Source organism: Amblyomma maculatum, chromosome 1 (genome assembly GCF_055883805.1).
Source record: "Amblyomma maculatum isolate TAMU_Amacu chromosome 1, ASM5588380v1, whole genome shotgun sequence".
In the NCBI taxonomy this organism is placed as follows: Eukaryota; Metazoa; Arthropoda; class Arachnida; order Ixodida; family Ixodidae; genus Amblyomma; species Amblyomma maculatum.
The window spans coordinates 67,363,170-67,382,547 of record NC_139344.1 but is presented as its reverse complement, the minus strand read 5'-3'; the positions used below and the strand labels follow the sequence as shown (position 1 = coordinate 67,382,547).

Sequence of the window (19,378 nt, the reverse complement as noted above, 5' to 3'; positions counted from 1 at the left end):
TCCGATGCGACAGAGGGGCGCGAACAAAGTGAAAAACTCCTTGTACTCTTGGTCAACTGCTCGCAAGAACACGGAATGATGCAGGCAGCCATCGGGTGACTGGAGAAAACCGCTGTAATATATTTTCGAGCTTGCATCAACTGGCGGCGTTTGGCAGTTTTTTTTCACAAGTACACCCATTTTGGCGTCAATATGTGGGGCAGATTGTACCTATGATCGTAACGTTTAGCGTTCCAGAACCCATTAGTTGAGCCGGTCGTTGCTTTGAAGTTGTCGATACAAGAACCGTTGCAGTTAGGCACGGTTTCGGATAGGTTAATAAAGTGCCTGCCAAACTTTGCTGGGAAAACAAATACAGAAAGTGTGGGGATGAGAGTGATTGTGATCAACGCGGAGGCAATCAATGCAGGCATTTTCTACATCTTTCTGTCAAGAGCTGCAACATCGACGATGCATGGATGCGACATGTTTCTGCCATTTGCAGGTGCCACTTGCGCGGCTTATGTAGAACACTAAAGTCACGTCTAACCTAACCTGCACTCATAAAAAAGACCAAATTAAACTGATCATTCAGAGGCATCGCGTAGGCGGTATCTGCGCTGTAGGCATATATTGAAAGCCCATTTTGCGAGTGACAAGAAAACAAAGACGGGAAAGTACACGAAAGAATTCACCTCGCTCACTGTTTAGCTTCGGTTCCGCCTAGAATGAGGTACCGCTTGTTCAGAGACTTGGGACGTGGCTCTTGCTACTCGGGGACGCGCTCGCATGGAAAAGGTGAACCGAAACAAACACAGACGTATAGACCACGTAGCCTTTGTGCAAAGAGTTCAACCCACATGATTCGCTGTCGAGCTACTCAGTGCGGAACTTCAAGAACCTCTGAAGCTTCAGAGCCCCACAGGGGTGAGGAAAAGAGGTCTGTTAACCCTCCAGGGATTCCGAGCTGCAGTGGTTCCGTCACTGTTCCACAGCGAACACTGCGCACTGGGAACTTTAGACATGAGCAGCACGCTGACGTTTTAGGTGAATTAGCGCCAACAGTTGAGACCACGGTCTTCTGATATGGCCCAAAAAACATCGGGCTCGGCAGGGACGCGCCACGGCTATAAACCCGACTTTCGCGCCTCTCCAGCATCGCGCATGCGAGGCAGCCGCGGAGGCGACTCTCGGACGCGTGCTCGGCGTCTATAGCGCGCCCGCTGCGAGGCGCTCTGCCCCTCAGACGACGTCCCCCGGAGAGTCGTAGAGGTCCTCGGTCGCGTCACCGTCCCGCCCGCCTTGAGTTCCACCGTCGGCCGAGTCCAAGGAAGAGGGAAAAGGCGAGCCCATCCGCGTCCGTGCCCTGGTGTGGTCGCCGCCGCTCCTCGGGGAGGCGCTACCGGGCTGCTTGGGCAGGAGCACCGTGGTCTCGCTGACCGATTCATCGCTGCATGCGGAAGAGAGGAAAGGGCGCCGGTCGTCCCCACCAATCGAAATCACCTTTTCGAAAGGCTCACCAAACTCATACAACTAAGTAAGCTGGGTGGTTCTCTTTTCTGCAAATGGCTAGATCTGAAACCAATACTAAATACCGACCTGCCATCGTCTTCCACGAGCGCCTCTTGCCGCTGTAGTATTTGGTGGTGTGTTGGTGTAGGGGACGTAGACGTCCTGATGCTGCCTTCACCGGCCGAGTATGTGCTGGGATTTCCAGAAGGACTCAGCGAAGATCTGCAAAACAAAACGCTATCTGTCACAGGTTTTGATGACTTGATCGTTTACTTCTGGAAGGTTTGCTGTGGAGAATTTATTTGGGTTCAATAATTTATCACCCCAATGTTTCCTTACTTTCCTTAACTGTGTCTTTAACAACTCTAGGTCCAGAAAGGCAGGCTAAGGCTAGTAACATTTTGTTCGACAAGAATGAACTAGTTGCAGCTGTTAAAGCACTAAGAATCTTCTTCTTAAATGAGTACCTCACACAAAAAGCTACATATTGAATAACTTCTCGCTTTTCGACAACGCAATAACTCCCTTAGACGTCGCATGGCACCTCGGCAAATGCTCAAGGGGACGTTGCTTAAGATCCTCCTGTCAGGCGCCCATATTTAATAGCTCCAGAGAGCGTAAGGGAGCGTGCAGAATTACTTTGCGATCTTGAACAGCATTGTCACACGCATTCCCCGTTTTAGGCGGTTAAACGCCCCTGCAAAGCGCTGGGCATGTGTCGGAAGACGTACCTCCTGGAAGGCTTTGGCGAGCGGGGCTCTGAGCTCTCGTCCAGGCTCCTGCATGTGCCGCCCTCCGGCGAGATGAGCCGCAGCGCCGGCACAGGTGAGGAGGTGTTGGTGGCCTCCTCGCGGCGCTGCGGCGGCGGGTGCACGCGTAGCCGGGGCAGACACGGGATCAGCTCGATTGTTTGACCAGGTGCGCAGTGCGACGAGTCAATTACGATGGCCAGCTCGGAGAACGGACGGCCGCGGTCGGCGCTGCAGTCGGTGGACGAGCAGTCAGTGCCCACGTGCTCCTCGTTGGTGGACGGAAGCGAGTCCGAGGACGAGGAGCGCTGCTGGCAAAGGAAGAGGGGCGATGCCGCGCGGCCATCCACAGGGCTCCGCGCGTTGCCACCCCGGGGACTCTTGCAGGGCCGACGCGGCCGCAGTTCGCCGTCGTCCGAGTCCGACGTGGAGTGGGTCGCCGCGGCGACCATGCTGCTCTTGGACGGGTTGCGCGACAGCTTGGCCTCGGCCAGCAGCTCGTTGGGCAGCGACTCGGAGCTGGGCGTTATGCCGGGCGAGCTCCCCGGCGTGGGGCGGCGGTGCTTCTCTCCCTTTCGATGCTTGTCCGCCTTGCGGCAGCGCGGGCTCTCGAAGCTGATGCTCTTGGCGAACGGGGACGTGGCCCTGGACACGTCTCGCTCGGGGACGTCGAATTTTCCCGTGTCGAGGATGATGTCCACGGAGCCTCCGCCCCGGATGCATGACTTGCTCATCCTAATTTCCGCGATGTCGATGCCTATGCCCTCATCATCGACTGAGTCCTCTGTGCTGGTGGTCTGATAGCTGTGCCGCGTCGCGCGGTACTTGCCCTTGAGCGTCACGCGGTCCTTGAGCGACGGCGTGGCAGGGCACAGAGCTCCCCCTATGGACGACCTCCGCTTTTGAAGTAGCGGAGAGGTTGGCCGGTGGGCCTCCAGGTACGGGTAGGCCTGGGCCACCGGGAATTGGAACGCCTTGGCTCCGCATGACATGTAGTTAGGTGACAGCGAATGGCCGCTCTTGGGGGAGACGCTGGCGCGCCGGCCCTGGTGCGCGGGGTTCTCCAGCTCGTCAGCGATGGGACTGCTCGAGTTGCACCTGGACAGTCCCGGGCTGGAGAGCGAAGAGTACCCGGACGTGCTGAGGTTCGACTCCGATATGGTGCGGTCCGCCGAAGAGCACATGATGGTGAGCGGACTCAGGTAGTTCATAGTCTTGCAGGACGGGTTCGGAGTTCTGGGCGGGCTCGGCGCTTCCTCGGACTCGCAGGAGCTCATGTTGGCTGTGATCAGGATCTTGGGCATCGGCAGGTCGACGGAATATTTTCTTGGGACGCTCAGATCCGTGGCCTTCTGCTTGCAGCCACTTCCCACTTTGGGTAAGCTCAGCATGGCCACTTGCGTTGCGTCCGGCTGCTGTTGTTGCTGCTTTGTTGGGGACTTGGGAAACGCGGCCGGTGATGCGGCCATCATTGTTTTCTGCAGAAGGTCCAGGAAAGCCCCCTTGGGATCTCCGGCGGCCTTGGGCGACGCGGACTCCATGCTGGGGGCTGCTAGTGTCTCTGTCGCTGTCGTCGCCTCCGCCGCCGTCGCGCTCGGCGCCTCCTTGGCCTTCTCTTCCAGCGAGGATGACTGCTGTTCGACGAAAGAGCGCGGCGATGGCGAGCGCGAGCCACCACTGACTACGGCGTCCTGTCGGCTCAGGGGTTCACCTCCGGCGGAGCACCGTGAAGGAGACTCTGGCAGTGGCGTCACTTCGGCCTGCACCTCGCTGGTCTTAGGCCCCGCGCTGAGGCTATCCGAAGAAGAGTTCTGTTCTTGCGACTGCTCCCGAATGGAATGAAATTCACTGGCCCTTTGGATGAAACTCGTCTCCAAGCTGCCCTCGCTGGCAACAGACACGTCCGATATGTCCCCGGGGGTCTCCTCGCGCTTGATGCTCTGTATCTTGCGCTCGCTGAGCTTGATAAACTCGTCCAGACTCATCCTCCGTTTTCCCGGCGATTTCGACGAAGTGACCAGCGAGGCTAGGATTCGCGAGGTCTCGGACTCCTTCTCCTTGGGAGCCGGGCCCGGACCGCTGGTACCAGGCATCGGGTTGTCGCTGTCGCTGGAATTGGCTGACTGTTTCTTAGAGCCGGAGGACTGCGACGATCGCTTGAGGAGCTCATCGAAGCTGAACGTGCAGGCCCCCTGCTCCTTGTCGGACGGGCTAGAACCGCCCTGTGCACTTCGGATACTGTGCCGACGGATGCGGCTCAGCAGGGACCGCTGACACGGCTGCGGGCTCAGACTAGCGGGCGTCAGGCTCGGCTGGGTGGAACTCAGGCTGTAACGGGTCGCGGGCGGCGACGGATCTGCAACGACATTGCACTGCACTCTGAGTGTGCTTCTTACCCCTTTGATAATCATCAAAATTATAGCTATATTTCGGCATAAAAAAGCGTTAAACGCAGTAGCACTTATTGCCGAAGCGTCAGCAACCAGCATATCTTCGCAACTACACTCAATACATGTAGTTAAGCTTTAGTTCACCGAGCTGTTTAGTCACGTGGTTTTTTTTTTTTTTTTTGGTCTACGGTTTAGACAGAATAAGCATTAATAACAGACTACAGAATAAGCGTAACAGTTGTGCTAGCTTTTGTTTTCACTGCACGCCACACGTAACACACTAACAAAAACGTCACACCAAGTCAATCAATCACACGAGTAAAGAAAGATTACACTCAACTGTTTTTGCTGCGTTCAATCTCTTCGGCCAGAAACTTTTCAATCTTGTCGGCGAATTTGCGCTTGATGCAGTAGACTAGCAGTATGAGCAAAAGCACAGCTGAAACGGTAATCAGCCCTAGCCAGAAGGGCTCTTCGAGCATCCTCTGACTCAGAGGACGGTACGGCAGACGGAACAGCTGCTTCTCGCAACGCGGCCCTGAAAGAGAAAAGAAAAATGTAGGTGGGCTACTGAGGCTGCCAAGCGTCGGCAACGTCGGGAAGCTTGAATCGGCATCCCTGTCAAGGAAACCGCATTTTAGACTGTGATTTCTGGCTGTTTTGCTGTGCAAGAGGCCCACACAGACTTGCGTATTAGGATCAAATCAAATCTACTTTCCAACAAGTGGATGGTCGCCTTGACTAAAAGCTGTACAAACAGCTTGATAAAGTTTGCCCAGGAAACCCGTACACAACATAGCAGGAGCAAAGAGCAAGTTCCAGAAGTTCATTAACAATACGACCATGACATCCAAAAGTGTTACACAAAGCATCACGATATGAAAAAACAAAACAAAAACTTAATAGCAAATGTCTGCGCTGCCGAATGTACGCGGTTTACCAATTACAGCGTACTTTCTACCCCGTTTGCTCGTATACATGGGGCGGCACACGACACTCGACCCGAGACCCAACCGTACTATGGAGCAATTCGGGCATTTTTATTACTTCAAACCGCTAGGGAGTGTGCACCCCGTGAGGGGCGGCAACGTGCGAAGCGGAAGGACCTCGTTAGTCCCGCAATCCTATGGAGGACGAAGGAGGAATAATATGTCCTCCGCAGTGTACTAAAACCTTTAACCACATGTAATATAACTTTGTTAAGAAACAGTTACTCTAAAACGTTAATTCGCTCCACCCGAATTCGCCTACAAAACTATAAGTTGAGAGGTTGAGCTTACCTAATAAAGCGATTACACAGCGAGGAATTAACAAAACTGGCTCAACTAAAGCAGAACCTTTCAAACGAAAAACAAAAGAGAACTGGCATACCTTCTGCAGCCGCAACACTAATGCGGCAGTCGTTGCGTTTTGAACAAAGTCCGCGGAATTCGGAACAGGCGAAGCAGCAGCGACGCTCAGCGTCAGACAGCGCTGCTGCAGTCGCCCTGTGAGCGCTCTCTCAAAGCCACAACTATGAATGAGTGCAAGAGTCGCCAATCTAGAACTTTCTTGGCCATCCGCCCGCTTTGTTTAGAATGTATAAAAAAAAAAAAAGAGCAGGTATAATAAAAACCGTGTTTTACGTCATAATGTTCTCGGATTTCTTTCGGCGTGATCGTTTTCCAATTGAAGCTGCCTAATTACATCTTGCAATTTAAAAGCTGGTCGATTATTCTTGTTTATTTAAATAACACGAAATGTAAATCACTAAAACTTCAGACGACTGGGTGAGAAAAGTGTCAACTGCCAGGACAGCGTCATAGACCCTTGGGACGGCTCCATAATTATGCCCGTAAAATATTCGTGCATGCCCGTGAAGTAGGCAACAGTGCTACTTTGCTTTTATCTCAGCAGAATGTGCCGGCTTGTTTTTAAATGCCTGCCTCACGTAAAGAAGGAGAGCGTGCATCCAAGTAGATGTAAAAATATTGTTTGCGAGACACTTCCCTTCGGGACCTTACAGAAGTTTGTCACATTATGTTTCGTTCGCGTTAGGAGCGATCAGTGAAGCTGAAAAGCGAGGGTTATGAGGTTTCAAAGCCAACCACGTGACTCGATGCATTTTTCACTAGGACCTGGCAGGAAGTTTTTTTTTTTTATTTGTCAACCTCACGAAACATGCGACCTATTGCTCTTGGTTATCCGGTATTCCGGAAGTCCAGCTGCGGTTGTTCAGAGGTCGCGGTAGCTTGGACCAAGCTAGCCGGAAGAGTTATATACAACAAATATAAAATAACGTAAAAGAACATACGAACAACACACAGAAAACTTGGAATCTGCGTGCAAAGGCGGGCCTGTACCTGATTCTCCAATGTGTCTCTGCAATTAGCCATTCTAAAAAGACGTCAACAACAACATTGGAACGGTCAAAAGCGCGTCTAGAAACGGCTGAAAACACCGCGTGTTCAGCATTTCCCTTTATTTTTCTTTCGAGAGAGACGCGTAGAGGTGGCATTACGGACTCCTCATGTGCGTTACCCGGTGGACAGCCCACGCATCTTAAACCTCAAGAAAAAGGGGCCGTCATGAGAGGACAGCGAGCGCACCTTCGAAGAAGATGTTACAGTGGCAGACGAAGGATCCGTTGATGGCGACGCAGCGGCCTTGGGGTCCACAGGGGAGCCCCGAACACGGGTCCACGCTTTGCGTGCAGTCGGGCCCCTGGAAGCCTTGCTGGCAGGAGCACTGCAGTGCACCCGTCGGCGACACGCTGCAGTTACCGCGGCCGTTGCACGCGTCGCCCACGTCGCACACATGCACGTGGCAGAACAGCGCTGCGGAACAGAAACAGACACCGTTAGAGCATTCGTCGACGGACCGATGGGCGATATAAATATTCCGCAAAGCAGAAACAGTGAAGGCGCGAGGCGAAAAGAGACATGGGGCTCTGAATAATAGCTCGTAATGTCATCCGCACTTGTGCATCGTGTGTCGTCAGAATGACTTGTTTTTAAACGGAATGGCGAGAACGCATCAGTTCCAACCTTTCGCGGCTGTGTACGGCGTTGCCTCCCGAGTGTGAAGCTTCTTCCGCAGCGTAGGCGTCTTTCTGAGCATTGGACGAGACCCTAGTGGCCGAGAGTACGAATGGACTGTGGTTCTCGGTATATAGAGGCCTAAAATGGCCCCGTAGAGACCTATAACGCCGACCGTTACAACAGTAGAGTGCTGAAATTTCGACCCTGTTTGTGACGAAATTTGCGAGGTTGGAAAGCCCGTGCGAGCGGCTACGCTTCTTGCAGAATCTCCGAGACCGTGATGTATACTTTCCAGCTGCATGGCAGAAGAAGTAACGTAGCATCCCACGTGTTGGCGTTTTAGCACTTTCAGTTGAGAACATGCACCAACAGTCTGCCACTCGAAGGAAAGGAAATGCTAAAACATTTAAATATGTGTTCTTTTTTTTTTTTCCAGGATTTGTCTGCCATTATAACTTACATAGCTGCGTAACATTCATAGACTAACTGCTTGCAGAAAGTCTACAGAAGGACCCTCTTCGTCGTTTGTGCCCGTTTCTGCGGTAAGGTGGTGACCTTGAAAGGGATTACGTGCAGCCTTGGGTGCAAACTTTTGCCCCATTCTTTTCTTTTGCCAGATTCTCTGCAGAGCCTTGTTACGTGCTGTAATCTCTAGATTGCCTATCTCGACAAGGATAATTTCGCATCTTCTCTTGTGTTTTCTATGACATCACTAGAACTTTTCCACCAGATTATCTGATATCCAAAGGGAGCAATAAATCCGCGTCGAAAGCGTACGGTCAGCTCGCAGAACAAGTTGAGTTAACTTTATAAGCAGCGTTCGCAACTGCGCAGGCTACTTGCTTTGCAGCTACGCGTTCTGGGGAGCCCGTTCGAGTGAAATGAACAGTTTGTGCTTGAGTAGCGCAAGAGGGCGTTGCAATGTGGCGGTGATGTCCAATGGCAGCGCTTACAGTGCGACGCACCTGCAAATGGTGGAGTGCAACTGCAAAGGCGCTTCTTGGAGGTGACGTCTTCGATGCAGGATCCTCCGTTGAGGCAAGGGTTCGGCATGCACGAGTCCAGGGAGACGTCTGCCAGCAGCGTGACGGTTTTGTCCAGGTACAAGGGATCTGAATTGTGGAAAGGCAGGCGAGTTCGTGAGTCAGCATGAAGTTCAGTTTTGCCTCGGATAGCACTTCTGTGCCGTACGCACTGTGGTCGAATCTGCAGGGTAATCTGCATCTACGGGGTAGGCCATGAGCAACGCAAAATTACAAAAATCTCGGCTGAACTACGAAACGAAAAAGGGCATATTAATCGAGAGCGCGCGCGCGCGCGCGCACACACACACACACACACACACACACACACACACACACACACACACACACACACACACACACACACACACGCACGCACGCACGCACGCACGCACACACACACACACACACACACACACACACACACACACACACACACACACACACACACACACACACACACACACACACACACACACACACACACACACACACACACACACACACACACACACACACACACACACACACACACACACACACACACACACACACACACACACACACACACACACACACACACACACACACACACACACACACACACACACACACACACACACACACACACACACACACACACACACACACACACACACACACACACACGCACAAAGAAAACAATTGGAGGGTGTCTTAGATGTCTAAGAGGAGAAAGTAAAAGCCTACTCTTCCTCTCCTATCATTTGCTTCTTATCGGTGTTCGTTGCAGTGCTACATATAATTGTAATTGCTTGGCATGAAAGTAAAGACGGCTGTATCTGTCACACTTTCTCAGGCAAGTGTGAGTTTGGACGGTACACAATCGCTCCTGTCCTCCACACACCATCTCACCCATCAACCCTGTGTGGGATTGCAGACGGCAGGAACGCTAGACAAGGAGAACACATCTCGCGGAATCTCGCGCACAGACCCAACGCCTCCTATTAGGAGGGATTGTCAGATCTCGCGCACAGATCTCGCGCACAACTTTCGCTCGCGGGATTTCGTTCCATGAGCCTAGAAAAGCTTTCGCCTTAAAAAAAAAAAAAAAAATATGATTCACATTCAGAGTTTGGAAGCAACTTTTGACTGCTGGCTAATGAATTGTGGCCTTGCATATTGTTTCGGCCTCTGTATAAATGCTACACTCAGGGACAAGCCACTAAGGAGGTTATATTAGAGCCATTCCTTCTTTCTTCGTTTTCTACTCTCTCTCTTCCCTTTTACCTATCACCATGCAATGCCCTATCCAGTCGCTCGTGGTCAGAGTGTGAAACGTCATCATTTCAATTCCCTGACTGTTTCCCTCCTGTTAAATGCTCTCGCCGGGCTCAATGTTCAATGCAGCGAATTGTCTAAACTGCTCATCGATTCTCCTGACGCTCCTAGTGCAGTTAGTTATAATGATTTTAAGTGTCGCGCATGACAGCGACGTGAGAAGGAACGCTTTTAAGCGACAAACGCATGGAGGTGGTATTTTTTTTTTTGTTGTTGTTGCGACACGGCATGCGATGGCAGCGGCAGCTGGTACGCCCACACGAAGCGGCTGGACTTGATCGGCAGAGCGGCGCATTTTCAGCGTAGCTCGGTTGCTGCCACTAAGATGGTGTCACCTCGCAATGTTAGGTATGTATAACTACGCTAGTACCCTGCTTTGAAGACCGAAAGGTACAAATGACGATGAAAAGGATGCTGAAAATCCCTCTTTTATAACACATTGCGTTTCTATGGAAAACTGCAGAGTAGCGCCAAATTATGTTTTGTAGTGCTGAAATTTGCAAGAAGTGAGACATACTAAAAAGCGCCCTTTCGTATTCCACTACTAAGGCTATCATTGAACTGTTTTTATGCATACCGAAAACAAAATAACAGAGCCACCACGTCAAGCTTAGATACCTTCGAAAAAAAAAAAAAAGTGCGCTGCCTTTTTTTTTTTTTTTTGTTTTCTCTTCAGAACATAACGCTTTGAAATCTAAGGGCTGCTCTGTCGTTGTAAGAATCGCTGACTTTTTGACAGCACCATTATCACCACTGGTAGGCTAGAATATTCGACGACGCTCATAAACAGTGGCTGGCAAAACTGACACGACGCTTTTCGGCAATGAGCAACCAACAGCCAACAAATGACACTGACTTCCGGACGCAGGCCTTTCCGCCGTCATTGCGCCCCAGCAGCCGCGGCCGCGCGCCAGTTTTTTCGACAACCATAAATTATTTTCACCCGCAACTACCAAATACATGTGACGAGAAGCACTCGACATCAACGCAATTCTGATCAGAGATCCCCCCCCCCCCCCCCCCCCCCCCCCGGTTGGTTAGTGGGCAGCATGTTTCTCGCTGGGTGGCATGTCTGGTGATGCAGCCGCGGCGGCTACTTTGAAAGATCGGTCACGTGGTGCTCCTAAGGCGAATGAGCTTGTCTCTAGTCAAATGTAGGAACTTTAGGTGGAAGGAGCGCGCGCACCTTTCCTCGTGACGAAGTAGGCCTGGAAGGGTGCCGCCGGGGCACTGTACGAAAGCCGCAGCGTGTGCAGCGTGGAAGTGACGGTGGAGTTGTCGGCGCCGGGGCTCATTCGGAGCGCCATCTGCGGACTCCGGTACGGGTCCCACAGGTGGATTGCGGCGGCGGACGCTCCGGAGGCTGTGCTGCGGTTCACGAAACGCAGCTCGACTCGCTGGCCCAGCGGTGCCAACAGGCGCACGCTGTAGGCCAGCCCCTGCGGCGGCCGGTGTGGATGGTTCAGGCTCTGCACCGAGCCCCGCGAACGGGCCGGCAGTTGCAGGGTGGTCTCCAGTGAAGCGCCAGGTACTGCGAGCCGGGAACCAAGAGAGTGCACGTGAACTTGAGCGTGTACTGCATACAGCGCAACGAAGATAAGCGGCGAGAAGACTGGGCCCCGTGGAACTGCGGAATAGGGATGCATACGCTGTCGTTCATGAGACAAAAGCGGCCTCGACTACATAAATCACTGTGTTCCACATTCTCTCGATTATTTTGTTCCGCGTGTTTTTGCGCTGAATATTTCAACACAACATGCCTCAAGTAACCTGGAAGAAAGTTCAGTTATGAGTCGCAATTTTTCCCCCTTGTAAACACTCTGCACAACATCGATGGCCCTTCATACAGTATACGCCAGAGCAAATATTGATCGACAAGAAAGAAGGTAGGCGCGACGCTGTACTCGCAAGTAAATCACTGACCACCTCACAATTCCTTGCACTTCTTTTTCTCGCGGGCTTCCTAAAGGAGTCGTAGCAACTAAATCTTGCTGTGGCAGTGATAACCCTGGAACGTAGCGCATTTGCCCCAGTTTCAATTTTTATAATTCAATATCACGTAACTAGTATGTGGTAATTCTAGTTTTACGTCCTGGCCGACGGCACGACTCACAACTAAGAAAACTAAGGAAACTAAGAAGGCACAACTAAGATGGTGCCTTCCATCACACATAGATCGTTTTGCACATGCGGCAAAACGCTGTCCCAGCGCAGGCTGGCAGGTGTATATGTATACGTTCCTGAAGCACATTTCAAACATTACGCTGGTGCCGTTGGCAGCACGTTCTTAAAATGAAGCCAGATTCTGTGTACCTCAATGTTTAGATAGATTATGTTTTATGCATAGATTGCTTTTAAAGATACCTTATATACAGAAAGCATACCGAATGCCTTTTATATCCTAAAAATTTGGTGTCTCAATTCGTTTAAATTGCAGGCAGTGAGCTCTTTGGCGCCCGTTCCTGCGTTTCGCGTCGTCGTCGGCGTTGTCCCTCGTCACCAGCTCTGCAGCTGGGGCAGCGCATGCTCCGCGCTATTAGCCGTATTCATTGAGCGTCACGAACGGCAGACGCCAATGGGAGGCTATCGGGCGAGAAAGCAAGCCGAGCACATGCGCGCACGAGCAAGAGGAAAATACGAGGCATAGCCACTAGGCGGATCATCGCGAATATATCAGAGTACAGGTGACTACGCAAATCTTCCAGAGGAGTCGGAATAACGAGAAAGAGAGCTTCGGAGTTGGTAAAGGGTTATTTTTTTTTTAGTTGCTAACCGCACTAGTACGAATGACCTTTAACAAATCTTTGGTGTAGGACGTCCAACAAGTAGTATTCCTTTATATTCAGGCAGACAGCTGCCGGCTGGGATTCAACATAGCGGTTACACCAGTCTGTTCAAATAGTGGATACATGCGCGACTCATCGTTTCTAGAGCGAAACCTTTGCGGACAAAGAGGACGCTCTGGTAAATTGGTTCCACGTTAACGGAACAGTGAAAAAGACGCGGACTTGAAAAGACGGTCGTAGTCAGAGCACAGTCAGAGTACTTACTACTCGCAAAACAATTGTAAAAATCTCGAATGTAAAAACTTTGGCCTTTGTTCATAGCCAAAAACTCAGCCTAACGTTACGATTTTTCCAACGGCAAATACAAGGCGCTGCATAGGCGCAAACACAAAATACGTGAGGGGACGACGAACAGTCGCCTCCTCGCCATCCTCTCCATTGTCTTTAGTTCTGCTTCCTTCCTTGTCACTAAATTTACTGCCTCCTCACCCTTATTTTTGTCCCTCATGCATAACCAACTACCCCAGTGACACACGGCAGCCATTTGAAATGCTTAATTCAATTAAGGACGGCTGCTTGCCATGGCTGCAAAGAGTGCTTTACTTCCGATCGGAGGTGCCATAGATGACGCAGCGCTCGCACACCGTGGTGCACAGCCTGTGTCGAAAATGCACAGGCCACCCGCCTTCGCCTTGCTTCGCATCGCCTGTACATTTCATCTCTTGATGGCGAGAAGACTATCCTGAATCCTCCCCTTTACGATCACAGAAGTGCCAGATGCGCTCAGAAGAGCCGTTGCGTAGCTCAGCAGGAAACCATGCAGACCTTAGTATCGGTGAAGGAGTCTGTACGTTGCGCCCCGCCATTCGCCGATTGCGCAAATTAAAGGTGTTGCAAGCTAGCGCAGAACCTAGTCGTTTACGAGCGGCTACTTGCATATATGGCTCTTTACAGTGATTGCACACAGTGTCACATCTCCATATGCACGAGACTTGAAAATAAGCGCGCTAGAGCGAATTCACATTCCATCTCCGCGCTGCCAACGTCAGTCCGAATACAGCGCTGGTCAGTTTAGCGGTGGTTTCATTTTTTTTTTTTTTGCGCTTGGCAGACTTAAAAAAAAAAACAAAAACAAAAAGAAAACGAGCCAAATATCGCATTATGTCCCCAAGATACCAAACGTGCGCAATGTTGAAAAAAACAAGACGATTGAAGTAAACAGTGAGGGTGACGAAAAAGAAGACGGACATGCTTTCACCTTGGGTCAGGAACATCGATTGTTAGTTTTTATTGCACATAGGCAACTGAGGCCGCTATCCGCCGAACACAGGGTTAAGCACTTGGAGAAGTGGGCAAGTGAGAAGCGGATGTTACGAGAGCGGCTGAAGAACGCGCTCACGTAACGATGAGACCTTATACTTTGCAGTTACACAAGCGCGAGAGAGAGCTGACAGTTTGACAGTCTCTTCAAGACTGTATACACATCGAATTGTGTCTTAGATTTCGTAATAGTACTGAGAGACAGCTAGTCGTTACCACCTCGCGCAGACATGGCTCATTAAGGGGCGCCGTGCATATACTGGCACCTTTGACCCCCTGTGGTGGGGTGTTCGCCCAGACCCGATGACGGAAAACAGCAATCGCCAGCTTGTAAGCGCGCCCTCCTAATGCTCTTCTGTAAAACAGCGTTCGCTAAACCGACTTATCGCAATCGACTGCCGCGAGCCGCTTGCACAACTGGTCATCCACCACTGTCGTGCCGTGTCGCCCATTACTGTCGCATCCTCTCGAAAAAATAAAGAGCACTGCAGACTCTGCATTGCAGTAATGCGAAAGCACGGATGCTGCTGTTGGCCGCTTCTGATTACTTCGTTACTTAATTCACTTCTTGTTTACCCATTTTAGTCTTTGGTACTTTCAAATTGCGCGCTAATTCCTTCCTATGCCTTTTTTTCGGCTCTACTTCCGATTGCGTGACGTCACATCCTTGACGTCACATTATTTCACTCCTTGTTTACCCATCTTAGTCTTCGGTACTTTCAAATTGCGTGCCAATCCCTTCCTATGCTCTTTTTCGGCTCTACTTCCGGTTACGTGACGTCACATCCTTGATGTCACCCTAATTGACTGCCTTAATTAATTGCTTTAATATTTGGTACTTTCAAACTGTGCGCCAATTTCTTCCTATGCCCTTCTTTAGCTCGACTTCTGGTTACGTGACGTCACATCCTTGCAATAACGCTAATTGACTGATTTAATGAACTATTTTACTATTTGATACAATCAAATGCGGCGCCAAGCATTGGCTAATGAGACCATTTTCGCCTGTACTTTTATATTTTTTGCTTCTAATTACGTAATTAACTTATTGGCCTAATGATTTTTTCGGACACAACATTACGTCACCCTCTATCGATTGACACCACTCATTAACCTCTACCACTTCTCAATTACTCATCACTGCTGCGGACACGATTTTGCTGACGCGGACGCGGTCTGCGGACAGAAATCTGTGAATGTAGCGAATTAATATTTTCGCATTAATAATCGCAGGTAATAAGTAATTAAAGCCGCTCGTCACATTTTCCCAGCTAAGCAAGCAAGCAAGCGCTGCCGTTAATCCTGGCCTGGCACGCGTTGATGGGCGGCCTTCCGCGTAGTGCATAGGCGAAATGCGCGCCCAAAGAAACCGGAAGGTGAAGGTCAGAGAATAACAGTGCTTTCAGAATGATTGCAAAAGACCCGCGTCCTTTTCTCTGTAACCTACTAAGAAGGGCGCATTAGAATTTAAGTATGAGATGCACAGACATCAGCTTCAGTTCGCCAAGTTCCATGGCTATTGCTGAGAAGCCATTCGGGAGTAAAGACATCGTTCTTCGACGAGTGGGGTACTTTCTGCAACTATTGCTATCGTTGATTTCATTGCTAGAGAATGTCCTCAGGGATAGGGAACGGTACATTACTCTAAAGCGCTCCAACCAAAGTTTATATGCTTCGGCGCGCCACGGGTCTCAGGAACGGCAAACGATCTCCAAAATCCGAGAACTGCAGCATGATGTAATCATCAGTGGACGCGACATAAGATGGAGATATTCAGTGCGCATGTGACCGCGACGCGAGAAAAGCTGTCCGATCTGCCCCAAATTTTGGCGCGAGGAATGTCTTAGCTATACGCATCACAGTCCTTTGATTGGTAGTTGGTGCACAAACATTTACTTACAAGTAAAGCAGCGCGACGTAGTGGGAGGCAAGCGCAGAAGTCACGAGATGGTGAAATGTGCTCAGTTGTTTCTGCTTCGCTCTAGTTCGCATGACAGCTCTCATTTTAAACCGTTGTGAGCAACTGCTCCTCCATACTTCGGAACAGTACTTCATTGTAGCGCGAAGGAATTAGATAAGCAGTATTCGCAGAGTCGAGACTGGCAGAAGGAGGAACTGCGTCTATCATCGATTCATCAGAGGAAAGTAGCGACGCGAGGAAGAGGGTAAAATAAAGAAAAACCTGTCCTATCTTCGGAGAACCTGTTCGAGTAACTCTGCGCAAAGCTGCTTCACTAAGGTGTGGAATCTCTCCCTCGTTTTCGGAGAGACAAATGACCGCCCAGGTGGAATCAGCCCGCTGGACGTTTCCAGCTAAAGGAAATTGCACAGAAGGGAGAAAGAAACAGAATGGCATATCACCTAGTTTCGGAGCAGCGACCAGACAAAGAGGACGGGATAAACAATTGGAGAAAAAAAAAAAAAGAAGCAAGATAACTAAAGCTCTGAAATCGTCAGCTAGGAGCGCCCGTCACGAGGCAGTCTGCGCCATGAAAAATCTGCACGCCGAGTCTTGCTGAAGCCCTAGAGAAAGCAATCGCGGGAAAATGAGCACCCGCCGTTTCTCAGCTGCCAGCCAGAGAGACACGGTCGAAGCAGCGCCAACGACGGCATCTCAACAGACACAGCTGAAATATAAAGGGGCCGTCGCCTAGTCTTTCACCTTATTTTTTATTTTTATAGATCGAAGCCCCGCACTTTCTGCTGAAAGGCTCCGCAATATTTCTTCATAAACCGGCCCCCAGAAATTAAAGCGCACATCTTTTTTGTTCTCCGTCAAAAGAGCGACGACGAACAGCCAATTTTAATCACTTTCCATAAGATGAGCTCCTAAGAAAGTAGCGGGGGAACGATAGGAGGAGGAGAAGAACGGATGGGAAAGGGGCACAAAATAAGAGACAACTTAAAGACGGGAAGCCCGCAGAAAACGTCTGCGCCTTATAATTGAGCGCGCGCCCGCGCTCCCCGTACAGGGAGAAAGCGCGCGGGACTAATTGCGAGGAAACAGCATCTCCATGCAGGGTCGAACAGGTGGAGAGCTCCGGGAAGCCGAAATGAAAAATAATTAAAAAAGTTGATGAAACTTTATGAAGTAATTCCAAATTGAGCAATTTCACCGGAACGTGCAACAAAAGCTGAAGGTTTTTAATTTGCTTTCATCTTGCTTTCGTTCGAAATGTGGTTGGCGCTGCTACCTTGCAATAATGTAGAGAAAGTAAACCTAGAGCTGGAGAGAGAGAGAGAGAGAGAGAGAGAGAGAAAGAGAGATAGAGAGAGAGAGAGATAAGATAAAAAAAATCAATGTATGGATAGAAAGATTTGTAAGCGTTTCGAGTCACACGAGTCATGCCAGCGGCAATGGAATTGAGCCTCCCTTTGATGGCCACTTGCTCGGAAAAGCTCCGGACTCCGCAAATCGCCAGTGGACCGTATATTATCAAATAGTAAAAGAAGAAAAGAGCACTCCGAGAAGGAGGAGATGAGAAGGGAAGGAGAGAGAAAAACAAGCGAGGAAAGGGTACTGCGAACTGGTGAAGAAACCATTAACATAACACCTTGGCGCGCCCCCTGTTCCTTGTTTTCCTCAGTGAGTAATAATTAGTTGTTCTAATTAGCTCTCCTTTCATAATAACTTAACTTTGTGCGTTTTTTTTTCTTTTTCTCGACTCCGCTTGCCTCCTTGCGTGGCGTAATGACTGCTGGCTCGAATTAGGCGCGCTAAAGTAAACAAAAAGTAAACAGGAGCAGTAGAAAATGAGTAAAACTAACTTAATTTACGGTTGATACCTACAGAAGAATAGGCAGAAGGAGAGGAAAGAAAAAGAAAGACGCTTTGGAAAGGCAACGATTCGTAATGAATCCGCTCCTCTCTCTCTCTCTCTCTCTCTCTCTCTCTCTCTCTCTCTCGGCTGTTATAAGAGGAATAAAAAAAAATCTAGGAAGAAGGACACAGAAGCTCTTTCGTTTTCCGCGCTTATCACGCATACCTTCGGGAAATTTTCCGAGCCCCGAGGACCTCCGGGGTAATGATGAGTAGATTTGCAGAGGGCTGCACCCCCCCCCCCCCCCCCCCCTCCATTTTTTTTCTTCTTCCCATTGAAGGGAAAATGTGCTCTCCTTTCCCTCCCCTCCTCCTGCTCGCTTATAGCACTCGAATGGCAGGCGTGCGGAACTTCCCTAACGGTGCATTCCGCACTGGCGGAATATGACGGCAAAGTAGGCTCTGGTCACGCGACGCCTATGCTTGTTGCGCTGTGCTAAGAGCAGGAAGACGGCGTGCTTTGAGTGCGGTGTTTACCTCGTGCTACATATTCCATTAACCAGAACGCCTGACCCAGGGCAGCATCAAGGGCCTACGTGGTGTTTCGTGACGAAACATTTGTGTGAGGAGCGCTTTTGTGTGTGTGTGTGAAAGAGAAAAGAGAAAGAGAGAGAGAGAGAGCGATATATATATATATATATATATATATATATATATATATATATATATATATATATAGAGAGAGAGAGAGAGAGAGAGAGAGAGAGAGAGCCGCATTTCAACGTACAATTGATCTGAGTTCGGCATTCATTAGCACAGTTAATATGCTATAAACGTTCAGTGGCACAATGTTCGTTTTGCGTCGTCATTAATCACCATTATAGGACAGCTCCAACTATCCGACTAAAAGGGTCTAGCGCTTGAAATTAAAGAAAGTTCGTGTGGTGGTGTTACTACAATTCTAAGGAGTTGGTAGCTTTAATTTGACTGTAAATTGTTAAAGGTCACTGGTGCGCATAAGTCTTAGTCTATCCCCAGTTTCTTTCAACACTATTTGCAGAACACAGTTGATCTGCACTTCAGTTCTAAATTCTAAGCACTACAATTTACGCGTAAGTGCGCTTTTTAGGCCGACAGAATAGCAGTCTAGACGATGGGGACATTATGCGGGGTTAACAGTCGGAATCGTTAATGCTTGTCAGGAGTGACAATAAAACGTAAATGACAGAAATTGACGTCAAGAAGTGACACAGGCTCTTATTTATAACCTCTGAGTTTCTTTAAAGGGAACAGACACCGCACAGCGCAGGGGAGTTTTTGCCAATCGCCTTCACCGAAATATGGATCGAAGCAGACATCTTAACCGAACGCTAGAGCCACTGAGCCACCGCGACGGGAAGCGCGACATTTATTCACAGTTGCGGCCATGACTGGGAAACCGCGGCTTATCCTCTGCTAACCTTCTTGCATCATTTTTTTTCTCTGCTGAAAAAATGATAAACTGAAATGAAGACGGAAAC

General features: G+C 49.9%; 1 protein-coding gene across 1 annotated transcript in view; it reads right to left on the bottom strand.

Annotated features, from left to right (window-relative positions):
- Nucleotides 1-304: 304 nt before the first annotated feature.
- Nucleotides 305-19,378, bottom strand: part of LOC146202701 (uncharacterized) — a 498,035-nt gene continuing 478,961 nt past the window's right edge. The window contains exons 17-23 of the mRNA XM_084601880.1: nt 11,179-11,523; nt 8,616-8,762; nt 7,219-7,446; nt 4,971-5,168; nt 2,223-4,596; nt 1,579-1,713; nt 305-1,429 (exon numbers count right to left, since the gene is read on the bottom strand). Of these exons, the coding sequence (XP_084458006.1) occupies nt 1,222-1,429; nt 1,579-1,713; nt 2,223-4,596; nt 4,971-5,168; nt 7,219-7,446; nt 8,616-8,762; nt 11,179-11,523 (3,635 nt within the window). The 3' untranslated portion in view covers nt 305-1,221. The remainder of the gene's footprint in view (nt 1,430-1,578; nt 1,714-2,222; nt 4,597-4,970; nt 5,169-7,218; nt 7,447-8,615; nt 8,763-11,178; nt 11,524-19,378) is intronic.